This window comes from Lipotes vexillifer, unplaced genomic scaffold (assembly GCF_000442215.2).
Source record: "Lipotes vexillifer unplaced genomic scaffold, Lipotes_vexillifer_v1.1 scaffold670, whole genome shotgun sequence".
Lineage (NCBI taxonomy): Eukaryota > Metazoa > Chordata > Mammalia > Artiodactyla > Lipotidae > Lipotes > Lipotes vexillifer.
In genome coordinates this window covers 1,420,952-1,434,006 of record NW_006778108.1, presented here as the reverse complement: position 1 = coordinate 1,434,006, position 13,055 = coordinate 1,420,952, and the positions used below count along the sequence as shown (strand labels likewise).

General features: G+C 54.1%; 1 protein-coding gene across 1 annotated transcript in view; it reads right to left on the bottom strand.

The window, feature by feature from the left end:
- ACSS1 (acyl-CoA synthetase short chain family member 1) overlaps nt 1-13,055 on the bottom strand; it is a 41,734-nt gene that overhangs the window by 28,561 nt on the left and 118 nt on the right. Inside the window, 2 exon segments of the mRNA XM_007451445.1 lie at nt 5,232-5,328; nt 12,859-13,055. The exon segment at nt 12,859-13,055 is cut by the window's right edge and continues 29 nt beyond it. Coding sequence (XP_007451507.1) covers nt 5,232-5,328; nt 12,859-13,055 — 294 coding nt within the window.

Below are 13,055 nucleotides of genomic sequence, written 5' to 3'. Positions count from 1 at the left end.
TTCCTGCTGCAGTCCCAAGACAGGGGCATTGTAAAATGTGAAATTCCAAGAGCCTCAGCTTGCCCAAAAGAATGAGAAAGAAAAATAAGTGTCACGTATAGAAAGATTCAAAGCACTTGCCAGCTTCAAAATCTGGAGCCAAGTCTTAAAGGAAAGTTAAATGCTGGTTTAAAACCAGCTCCATCCAAGTAACCCAGAGCTCCTACCGGATTCTGGGAGCCAGCACGGGGATTCCTGACCAAGTTTTGCGATCGGAGTTACTCAGAGGTCAGCAGGGGACACTGCACACAAGCCTGGCAGCCACTAGCTTCTGGTGCCTCCACCGAGGAGAGCCCACCAACAAACCCACTTACCCTGCCTGCCAGGGGCCCCTGTCCTGGAGCCTCATGGTCACCGGCCCTGGTTCACCCCAAAGCACCCCACCCTCAGCCTCACTATGTCCGTTAATGATCCTCCCCCTCAGTTGCCCTAATATTTTAATAAAGGAGTTTGCTCACTGCAAACTGTAGTTAATCTGGGGGTGAGACGCACCAGGTGCAAGGGTCGGGGGGCTGCCTTTTAGCGGGCTCCAAACTGTTCTCCTGAGGTGAGGACCTCTCCCTGCAAACCCCACCCGGCCCTCCCAGCCGCAGCAGCCGCAGGGCCACCCATGCCCTTCCCCTCGTCAGATCTGAAATCCTCTCTACTGACCTCCCTTCACCTGCCCCGACCTGCAGCCACAACAGACCCGCATCCTCCCAGAGCCAGGTCTGGGCTTTCATTCCCCTGTGCTGCTCAACACCCAGCACCCAGTGGAGGAGAAAACAAGGTCAGAGAGCTGGAGATTTGCTCCAGGTCACACACAGCTGGGGACAAAGCGGGCAGGAACACAGGCCTCCGCCCACCCCGCCACCTCAACCCACAGTGCGCTGGCCGGCCCTGCTCTCGGCCTCCATCCTCGGGCCTCCCCTCCTCGGCCTCCCAAAACCCAACCCCCCAGCACTTCCTCAAAGTCTTCTCCAACGGCGTCACAGCAACTTCCTGCTTCCTCCCGCCAGAGCCCACAGGGCCCTTCCGTGACCTTAACAAGTGGCCACGTAAAGACACCCGGGGCCCGGGGCACAAGCCAGCTTCTCAGGAGGTGCCTCCAGGCTTCAGAGCTCGCGGCACCCTCTGCCCAGGGGTGCTGGTGTGGCTGCCCCAGACAGAGGGCCGCCCCAGGGGCTGGGCCCCATTCTGTATTCTCAGTGGGCCCCCCACGCTAGGCACCAGTAACGCCCAGTGCCTGGTCGGCTGCCCAGGCAGGAGGCGTCCTCCGCGCCGGCCGAGGGGCTCTGAGGCAGGCAGCGGGGAGGGGGCCTGCCGTCTGCTCTGCGCCTCTGGGCAGGGGCTCCCCACTGTGCATGCCCCACCATAAGAAGGCCCAGCTGGAACAACTACAGAAATCACCACCTCTAGGGCTGGACCCACAGTGGAAACTCCATTCGGCTCACTTGTGGGCACATGCGGGGTGCCAGGCCTGCTCTCCCCGCTGCAGCCCAGACGCCCAGCTCAGCTGCACAGCCTGGCCATGACCACAGCAGCGCTGCCCTCACGGCAACCCGCATTCACAGAGGAGGGCCAGGCCAGGGCTAAAACATGCTACAGATTAATTAAAAGGTCACATCTTAGATAAATAACAAGGGCCTACTGTAGAGCTCAGGGAACTATATTCAATATCCTGGGATAAACCATAAAGGAAAAGAATATGAAAAAGAATATATATGTGTATAACTGAATCACTCTGCTGTACAGCAGAAATTAACACAACATTGTAAATCAACTACACTGCAATAAAATAAATTTTTAAAAAACTTTTTTTTTAAAGGACTCATGTCTGGACCCCTGTTCAGAGAGCCTCACATGGGAGATCCTGGTTCAGAGCCTGGTGAATACTCTCAGGCTGCTCTCTCCTCTGTCCGAGCGCAGGCACCCGCCACTGAGAGGTCCTGAGCACAGAGCAGCCACAGCGTCTGCTCTGCTCCACGCCCTCTGCCCATCCCCAGCTTGGAAACCCCTGGCCCAGAGCCCGGGCTCCAGGCAGGCAATGGTCTTGAGCCCCTGCACCACCTGCCTAGAGGACAGGGATTTGTTTGTCCACATCCCCATTGCCAAGGGCCTCTAGAATCTGTCTGCTTAAACTGAATGTGAAGGACCATCTTGCGAAATAAGCACGTGGACGGCTGGAAAGAACTGTTCCCAGTGCTATCTGGCTGCACAGCCTCGGGGAGCCACCCAGATTATGTGCCTGCCTGGCCTCTGCAGCCCTGGCCTCGGAGGCCTCAGGCGGTGCCAGGGGGCTCAGGTTTGCAGGCCTGCTGGCTCGCTGGGGAGAACAGCTCCCTCAGGTCGGTTCTGAACACACCTCTGGGCAGAGGAAGGCTGGAAATCGGATGCGCGGCCCTCTGGCCCTGGCTCCGGCCTCAGGTCACAGGGTGCCCTCTTTCCCGGGAGACACGTGCAGGCCATCCCAGGCTGATCCCAGAGCAGAGGTCCTGCCCCTTCGCCTTCCATCAGGGAGGGAGCACCGCGCCTGAAGGACAGAACCCCAGCCCACGAGGCTGTCCTCCCAGAGCCACGCAGCCGGCGCCAGCATGAGGCGCCCCACGCGCTGCCTAGCGGGCCCCCGAGGCCTCAGCCCGTCTGCTAGGGTGCGCCTGGGAATTGCCGCCAGCCAAGCAACAACTGCAGGCAGGGTGGGGCTGGGATGAGAACACTCTGCTGCCCCAGGGTTCCCAAAGCTGGTCCTGCCAGGCCTCCCCCACCCTAGGGAGGTGCAGCTGCAAATACACCCCAGTGCTCAGAACCTTGAAGACAGCAGACAGGCCACCCCCAGGCAATGGCCCAACTTCCAGAACAGGAGCAGGGCGGTGCCTGCAACCTGGGAGAGCGGTTCAGGAGGATCCTTGAACACCAAGAGCAGGTTGTAGACACGTGCACGTTTAGGGCGTGTGTGCGAGGGCGTGTGCAACACATGTGGACCCACATATCACTAGGGCTTGGGACAGGAGTAGGTTCATGTTACAAGTTCTCTGATGATTCTTCAGAAATGCACCTCTTCAGAAGAATTCAGCAGACTCAGGAGAGAGAGGCTCTGTGCACCTTAGGACTGAGATGGGTCCCCCAAGCTTAGGACAGACCAGGCAGGCGTGGTCCCCGGGAATCCACCTCCAGCACCCCAGCCCATGAGAACCACATCCCCACTCAGTTTCCTTCAAGGGCTCAGACCATGGGTCTGGAACTTGGTCTTCAGGTCGCCAAGGCCTGTGACCATCCTGGGGCACCTTGGGTGCCACCATGTGAGAACAGGAATGCACTTTATTTTAGTGGCAGTTTGTATGCTGGCAGGACGACCAGCACCAAGTGTAGGCAGCTCTCCTCTAAGACAGGAAGAAGAAAATCTCATGTCAAAAACCTAACATGACCAGGAAAATGATGAATCCAAGTCCCTCAAAAACTAGCTGCAGGGGCTTCCCTGGTGGCGCAGTGGTTGAGAGTCCGCCTGCCAATGCAGGCGACACGGGTGCGTGCCCCGGTCTGGGGAGATCCCACATGCCGCAGAGCGGCTGGGCCCGTGAGCCATGGCCAGGCCCGTGAGCCATGGCCGCTGACCCTGCGCGCCTGGAGCCTGTGCTCCGCAACAGGAGAGCCCACAACAGTGAGAGGCCCGCGTACCGAAAAAAAAAAAAAAAAACTAGCTGCAATTTCAGACAACCCGTTCACACACTTCTCTTTTCCCTCAAACAGTAAATAACAACAGTCACCTGGCACTAAGACCAGCTGAAGTTTGTAAAACCATTTCTTCAGGCTGAGCTTGTTTATTTTTAGAGAGAGAAGAATAAATTCTTTGCCTGTACTTATAGGTTTATACCTTGCCCGGGGCTGCTCTGCAATGGAAATGAAGTTGTTCTTTGTTTTAACAAGCTGGCTGCAGTCCTGAGACTCCCCCCAGTTACAAACACACACTCAGCAGTCCAGCGGAGCGGCTCTCAGAGGCCTGACTCGGCCCAACCCCAGTTCCGGGTCCCGGTCCACGGGAGGACCGGAGAAAATTAGCCCATAGCTGAACTCCCCTGACCTCCTCCACCCCCACCCATAGAGACTTAATCTACTGGACAATCACACATAGATCAGTCGGGCCAATAAGGGTGAAGAACAGCGGAGTGGCTTGTCTATTAGAGCAGTGCCCCCAACTCCAGTGTGCAGGGCCCAGGGGTCCCAGGCCACAATGCTGCTGATGTGTGGACCCCATGGAGTCAGGAGGGTGTCTGTCCAGGGGACCCAGGTCAGTGCAGTGACTGGCAGTAAAGGCTGGGAGGGACTGTGATGGTGAGGGGTATTGGGAGCAGGGGAGGGACAAGCAAGGCAGGACGCACTAGGAGCCACAGGAGATTAATGAATGTCACTTTGCTCCATCCAGAAGTGCAGCTGAACACAGCTTCCCCAGGCTTGGTGCCCTGGATCTGTGATAAAACCTGTGTCTGAAAAACAAGCAGGAAACCAGGGGTCCCCGCAGTCAGGACTTGCTCCTCTGAACCCTCCTCCCGAGATAGCGCTGTAAAGGTAAGTTGAAGCTTGAGCAAAGGGGTTTTCCCGCAAGGATGCGGTGACAGACCAGAGACCTCTGAGCAAGCGAGTCCCGGGAGGGGGCAGGGCTTTGAGGCCAGCACCTGCCCCCAGACGCCGGGTCCGCTCAAACCCTCCAACACACAGGCTCGGCCTACAGAATACGTGAAGAATTTATTTCAGGAGTCACAGATACAAATATCAGGTGTAGCCCCTTTTTGTTTGTTTTATTTTAGCCCCTTTTTAGAGACAATTTTATTTGTTGTGCCACAGTCATAAGCACACTAAGAGGGGCTGATTTTAGTTACCCCAGCGTGTACTTCGTTCAGTCCATGCTCATGTTTACTTTTCCTGAGACCAGAGAACATTTCCCAAGTGCAAACATGGCCCCTGATACTCATATAACCACCCCCGCCCCCAGAACAGGTCACAGTCACACGGGACTGCACCAAGAGTCTGCCCTGTGCCTTGAACGTTTGTCATATTTGTTTCTGAGGACCCAGTTCCTTCCAGGGGAATCTAAAGACAGCAAGTATTGCCCAGGTGGGCAAGGAGGCCGGGGCTCCTCCTGTCGACAGCCCGGCAGCAGCGTTTGGTGCTGACGTCCAGAGTGACAGAGGTGCCCTCCCTCAGGGGACACATGGTACCTGTAGGTGATCCTCACTTCAGTTCCAGGCTCGTCCTGCTCCCAGATCAAAGCGATGCTCTCCGGGGACTTCCGAACATGCTGATCCAAGCAGTTGACTGCACAAAAACAGGTTCACGGACATTACACTTGGTGCCACTGGAGTCGGAAAGGGGAGGGTCAGGTTTGCAGTGGTTTGCGCTGCTCTCACTGGGGTGGACCCTTCCCTCGTCAGAGGCGGGTTTCTACTTCCTTGCAAGGAGAAGGGTCACTACACAAAGATGACCTCGCAGGTACAGGTGACCCCTGGGAATGCTCTGAAGGAGTCCCAACCCCGGCCCCCACCCAGGGGACACTGACCCGACTGGCCCCGTGGTTTTCAAGGCTCCCTGGCGGTTCTAACGTGCGCCAGGGCTGAGCGCCGCAGGCTGGGCTGTGGGAAAGAAGACTCGATGCAAACAGGGCGCCCCGAATCAGTGCGCGTGCGTAGGGTGGGCTCCCTGTGTGGTGCAGGTGCGATCCAGGACAAGGGCCCACATCCCTTCTCAGGTGTCCAGCCAGCACCCTGCCCCCAGAAGTGATACAATGATGGCAAAATGCCTTTGCTAGTTTTCCGGGAGGCTCTGCTCCCCTTCCCTCCATTACCCAAGTTCAGGTCACATGACTGCCCGCAAAAACAGGTCAGTTGTGCTGGTTTACCGTCAGCCTGAAGATTAGTAGGATCATGTTCATTGCTAACCTCCTATTCACTACCACTGGCTGGACTTCAAGGTGAGCTTGGCTCTGGCCCGTTTGTGCCAGAGCCCCTTCCACCTGGCCCTCGTGGCCTGTTTTCATTACGGACTTCCCCATCAGCAGAGGAATAAATACCACAAACAGCTTTGGGGGCAGCAGCCACTGCTCACCCGGTCTTCAGGGTCACCCTCATGTCCAGGTACATAAATTTTTCTTTTTTTTTTTTCTTTTTGGGGCAGTTACTATCTTCTCCAAATCAGTCTCCTCCTACATAAATGGGAGATGTACCCACTGCTGCATCTAACTCACAGGGCTGGGTCAGAATCAGGTGGAAGGCAACGCTGAGGTGCTACCACAGGAATACAAGGTCAACTACCACCTGATAATCACCCTGCTGCGAGTTACTACAAATATTTCCTGATGGAAAACCATTCTGACAAAAGTTATGGGAGGCCCTCCCCATAACAAACCACGTGATTCCCATAATCCTCAACAGGGTAAACTCACATGAAAACATTTACAAACTTTAGCTCGTGTGTGTGTGTGTGTGTGTGTATCACATTTTTCCCTCTCAGGTTATTTTATCTGTCATTTACTCTTACAAATTAAAAGGTTTCATTTCAACTTTCTGGCTCCTAACAAGTATATAAATTATACCTCAAAAAATTTAATAAATAAAGATAGATGTCATGGGAAAAATTACTACTTACACAGGAAAGTTCTTTGAATGACTAGAAAAATAGAAGAGAAAAAATGCCAAAAAAATGAAGAAAGCAAGAAGACAAACTGAGAAGGGGCTTGGTGGCAAAACCTGGATTTACACAATAAACCCAACATCAGTGTGTGTGTCAGTCTGGTCCAAAGTTTAGAAATCAAGAGTTTTCACACTAAAACCACAGATTTCCGGCTTCTCTTGAACAAGCAGCAGATGAGGCCATACCCTCGCCTGGCAGCTAAGGTGGTGACCACTCTCAGCAGGGGTGGGTCCCGTCCCCTCCCCTCACTGGCCGTGCCAAGTCTGCTGAAGGGCTTCCTGCCTCGGGACCTTTGCACAGTTTCACCCTGCCCAGGTACACCGTCCCACCCTCACCACTCCCGCCCTTCATCTGGTGCCCACCCTCCCACAGGTCCCAGCCTACATGTCCTCACTCTGTTATGGAGCACTTCTCTTCCCTTGGACCTCATGCCTCCCAGACTCTTAACTCTTCCTGCGATGTATCCATCTTGCTGCCCCTCTGTGGGCAGGGGCCAGATGCCCCGTTCCTGTTTGGACACCTGCAGCCTGACCGGGGGCTCAGAGCAGAGGAAGCACCTAAGCTCTGGATGATGGATGGACCTCCCAAGTCCCTGAGCTGGAGGGCAATGTGGGGTCCAAATGACACCAGGTTGGCCCCATGCCCAGGGGAGGGAACAGACCTCTTCTCGCCTTCATGGTTTAGTCCCTCAAGAAGTTTTCTTTTTGGTCTAAATTAGGGCTTCTAAATTCCCCAGGATCCCCAGAGGACTTATGAGCATGTAGCGAAGCCCCACCCTAAGTCTCTGACTGAGCAGGTCGGGGTGGGCCTAAGCATTTCACTTCTACCAAGATCTGACATGATGCTGTGGTCCAGGACCATGCTCACACAGGCACACATGCACTCACGTCTACCTGGTATGTATATTCCCAGTTCCAGGGGGGCTTTCTTTTTCCAATGGGGACAGGAGTAATTAAAGACTCTTGCCAGCTCTGTAAGACATCTGGCCACACCCCCACTGGATGGCAGCCTGGGGTCATGATTGAAACCGTGTTCTAGAGCCATGTCCAACCACTTGTTAACCACTAACTGCAGACTCGCTTGTTTATCTCTAAACAGCACCGCTAAATCTCACTCTCCTAATCCGTGGTGGTGGTAATGGTTCCAGACTCTAGGAGTCACGGTAGTAATTAGATGCCACTGGAGTTTTCCTGCCATGGGGTCAGATGGTGTGGCTGTGTCCCCAAGGGAAACACAGTTCACAACTGCCATGGACAACACTCAGATGACACAGCACCCAGAGAAAAGCACAGTGCAGGGTCTGGGGCGACGTGGCTCTACAACGCCATGTGTATGTTGGCTCTTAACACGTATGCATGGCTCCCGCTATTGCCTCAACAGCTATTGCCTCAACAGCAGAGAGGAAAACAAAAGAGGAAGGAGGAAGGGAAGGAAACTCTTACATCCCCCATTTTTAAAAAAGTCTCCACCCAAAGAACTGGGCAGTGGGACAAGGAAATTTCCTTTCCAAGTATTTCCAAGAAGAGTTGGGCAAGAAGAGAGTGCAATTTAAGGCTTGGCTCAAACCGGACCTCTTATTTCAAGCCTTTTCCAAATTTCCCAGTACACGATGATCTCTCCCTCCCACCACACCATTCAGCGCTCACTCATCTTCCCAGCTGGCTAAACCCTCCCCCATCCAGGTCAGAACGTCCCTGCAGGCAGAGACCACGTCCCTAAGATTCCTTCAACACGGGAGGGGGGCAGGGGATGGTGGAACACACTTCCTAATTCTCCCCTTAGCAGCTGTAAAAACCTTGAGAACGTTCCCCAGGGTGGATCTGCTCCTTTACTGATCTGTGGTCCGTCTCATTAGAATGCAGGCTCCGAGGCACTGGGGCATTTTCTGCACCGTTCACCACCAAACATGAGTTGGAGCCTTTATTTCCACATCTGTACAAGGGGGCCACCAGACACTTCATGTTGGTGTCACAAGGATGATGGGACATGAAGCATCATCTCATTCACCTAAGGGCAGGTCTGCACCCGGGCCTGTCACAGCTCTGCAAGCAGGTAAGCTGGTGTGGGCCTGTCACAGCTCTGCAAGCAGGTAAGCTGGTGTGTGTGGTGGTTTTGGGTTTGTTTTTAAGAAAAGGTGATGAGAGGGTCATCATTTCCATCATAAACATGTACACACAAAGGCAGGCATTTTCATTCAGTGAACTCTTGCTGGTTGTTTAAAGGCATCCCTGCCCCTCCCCACTTTACAGAAATTCAATTTTAATCCAAAGAGATAAGGGAGTTAATATTCACAAAAGAACTCACAATAGGTTTCCTTTAAATAGAAAACCTCCTCGGTACAATCTGAGGTATTACATCAGTCACAAAAATTGTATTTGCCAACTTTCCAGAAGCATCTGCTATTTAAAGTAAGTCGTGTCTCTAACAACTGGCTTTTCTGAGGGCCGCTCCTTCTGAGACCTGAGGTCATGTGTCCACTTAGAGCTCCTTGAAGGACCTGAGAGACCTACTTCAGTCGCTGGAAGGAAATGCAACGCGGGAGGCAGGCTCTTGCCATCTCAGTGTGTCTCTGTCTCAGTTATTCGAGGCACATGGTGAAGAGGAGAGAGCTACAGCGAAAACGGTTTCCACTGCTGCAAGGAATGTTCCCAAAAGCGTCCAAGGAATCTCTGCGTTCAATGCTTAGTTAACAACAGTGTCTCTATACCCGAGCTTGAAAGTAAGAATAAACACACTTGTTTTCTAAAATCAGACTCAAAGGAGAGTTTAGTTTTGTGTTTTGAAAGCAATGCGTCACTACCCTCCAGTTCTGCACTTGCAACTGCCTGACATCTCGGAGTTTATACCCAAGGAGCAAAGACATCTGTTGAGCCCTACAAGGTAAAGAGCCAAACTTCAAAAGGTGGAAAGAATCCTTTTCAGAACGTGGCACTGCAGGGGGGGGTTGGCTTTACCTCCCCAACCCAGGGCCTCTGACACCACGACCTCCCCACCCCTACAACAACTGCCTGGCTCTCCCAGGATCCAAGAAGGGCTTTCAGAGCCACGTCAGCCACCTGTGTGCCCTCCCCAGCCTGCTTCCTGGAACAGGCTGATCAGGTGGAAATCTCCATGGTCCCGTTCAGAGGAAGCACAGCAAGCTCAGCAGCACTGACGAACACCAGTTCAAGGTCACAGCCTCCTTCCAGGATTCATTAATAAATAACAAAGGCCAGTGATTGGGTGCAAGGAATGTTCTAAAGACAGTGCAGAGTGCTTTAGAAGTGTTTTCTCATTCAATGGTAACAGCAGCCCCAGGTGTCCCCAGGTTACCCGCCGCTGGTCAGAAGCCTAGCAGCCTCTGCCTTGGTCTCTGGGACCTCTGGCCGCCAACGACCCTGGGCCTAGTCACCACCCTGTGAGAAGCCCCTTGTAGGTGCTTTGGGCCACAGCTCCAGCTGAGCCCAGCCTGCAGTATGTAGATGACTAGAGTCACATAGATGACGGGGAGCAGAGGCAAGCCACTGCCGGCCCTGTCCAAAGTCCTGACCCATGGAATCCGTGAGACTAATAAAATGGCAACGATAGGAACTGGAACAGAATTCAGTTACGCACTATTCTCACGTTACAGAAGAGGAGACGCACGAAAGAACAGTTAGGGGAGAGAGGGAGGGATAAATTGGGAGATTGGGATTGACTTATACATGCTACTATATATAAAATAGATAACTAATAAGAACCTACTGTATAGTGCAGGGAACTCTATTCAACACTCTGTAATGACCTATATGGGAATAGAATCTAAAAAAGAGTGGATATATGTATATGTATAACTGACTCACTTTGCTGTACAGCAGAAGCTAACACAACATTGTAAATCAACTCTACTCCAATAAAAAAAATTAACTAAAAAAAAATAAAGCACTTGGCAAGACTTTAAAAAAAAAGAACAGTCGGGGAAACAAGGATTCAAACCCAGGTGTGACTCCAAAGACACACCTGGAACGACTCAACTGTACAGAACCACCCACAGACTCTTTTTGTTTGTTTAACAGAGTTGTCTCTGTTAAACAATTCCCAATTCTGCCCACTTTAGCAGGTTGGACATAGGTCAGTGGTTCTCAGCCTCAAGTGTGTATCAGGAGCACCTGGAGGACCCACCCCTGGGTTTCTGGTTCTGGCCACCTAGGATGGGACCTGAGAACTTGTATTTCTAAAAAGTTTGCAGGTCGTGCTGATGCTACTGGTCCAGGGACCACACTTTGAGAACTGTATGTACAGACCTTCCTGAAGGGGTAAAGGGAGTTTCAAGCGATGCTCCTTTGGAACAAGCCATCATCACACAATCGTCACACAGACAGATCATGCCAAAACAGCCCACCCAGCCCACAACTTTCTAGTGGCTCCCAGGGCAGCCATGGCTTGGCCTGGTCCTTTTTCATACCATCACCTCTGTGATTTGCAGACACTGGCGAACAGCAGAGATATTCCTGACAGATGAGTAGGTTGCATACGCATTTGAGGTGAGAATGCGGCTGAAAAGCTGTTTTTCTACAAGGCAGTTTTCTGAAGTTCAATTTCTGGCTAAGGTAACCATAAAGGACAAATAAGTGAAGAAAAAGGGGCAGAAGAGTTGCTTGCTGCTGCACCCTGACCTTGACCCTGACCAAGTGAGGCTCAGGAGGCCCTTGCTGCCTGTCCCGTTATGTCTGTCGTTACCCACCCCCCGCCACCCCACCCCACCCCCGTCTTATCTGAGACTGAAAGGCGGCACATGTTCAGAGCCAACCTTGAATGTCCCGGCAGCCTCAGGCCTCCCAAGTCCAAGGCAGCTTCCAAAGGAGCTGCATCCTTCTGCGCCGTCCCTCTGCACTCAGCTCTCCCCCACCCAGGGCGCATTCCGCCAACCCTGCAAACCTAAGGGTTTGGGTTTTTCCCAATAGCTCAAGGACACTTGCTGCTGACTCAAGTTTAGACAAAACACTTCTCTACTGAGTCATTTTTATTAAACCAGCAAAGCAATATACCATATGAAAAAGAATCTGGTCCGAAGTTCCCTTAAGTTTCTTTGTTTGAAAAATAACTGCAAGATACTACGTATAATTCTATGACTATTTCTGAATTTCACAAGTTGAAATCACTACTACTTATTAGTCACCAATAAGTGCCGGGCCCGTTCCATCACTCTATGTGCCTTGGCCTCACAACCAGTCCCTCAGGTGGGCATTACTGCCTCCGATCTACACAGGAGGAGACTGAGGCTCAGAGGAACAGAAAAAATGGGCCAGTAAATGGTGGAGCCTGGGAGATTCAGACCCCACTGCCCAGTTCAGGCCTTGGCCACCAAGACCTACAGATCCTTTCCTGAAACACCCCCTAGACCCCACCTATCCCCAGTTACCCACTTCCTCCTTGACAGGCAGCCCCTCTGACCGCCCCACCCCAGGCCTAGCCTGCCTGGGCCCTCCCTCACTTCCTGGGCCTTCTCTGCTTGCTGGTCAGGGAGGGGGTGGGTGCAGTGCACCCTTCCCCACCCCACCCCAATCCCAAATCTTGACAAAACAGTAGTGGATCCAATCTCAGCAGAGACCAGAGGACTGACTGACGGTGGAGCTGGTTTCTGGGATCTCAGTCGCATGAGGTCTAAAGCCAGCCCCGTGGGTCTTGGGGGCGAGGGTGAAACTGAGCACTGGGAGGCCCCACCATTGCCTCCTTCCCGCCCGCAGGCTGACTCCCGCTGCCGGCCGGGCTTCCTCCTCCCTGCCACCCGCCACGTCTCGATTTGTTTACACGAGCAGGGCTGCTCCCCAGGCGGGTCGCCGGCCGGCACCCGGCGGTGACATCGGCCAGAAGCTTTTCGGTTCTGTCTCTGGCGCCGGGGCGAGAGCAGGTAGTCCTGCTCCTGGCTCCCCTCGCCGCCTCCACCGCGGCCCGGCGCGCTCGCCGTGCGGGACGGTGGGGGCCCCAGTTAAACTTGGGGGACGCCGGGTGCCCGAGCCGGGACTGGGGAGTCGGGCCGGGCCGGGAGTCTCCGGGGCTAGTGGTTGGGGGCGGGGTGACTGCGCAGCTCGCCGGGGATCCCGAACGCTGAGGAGGGAGCATGTGGGGCCGCCGCCGGCTGGGCTCGGGGTCCCCTCGGGCCGCGTGAGCTGGGGCGCCCCGGCCCCCAGGCCCACTCACCGGACACGTTTAACTGGCCTCCCAGGAACCAGCCGATCCTGCCGCTGCGGAAGTCGCAGTCGCTCACAGTGTGGTAGGGGGTGTCCCACACGAGCACATCCCGCGCCAGCGGCCCCCAGAAGGCGGCCGGCTCGCTGGCGGCCAGCGCGATCCGCTCCTGGTACGAGCCGGCCGGCGCGGCGGGGGCGGAGGGGGCG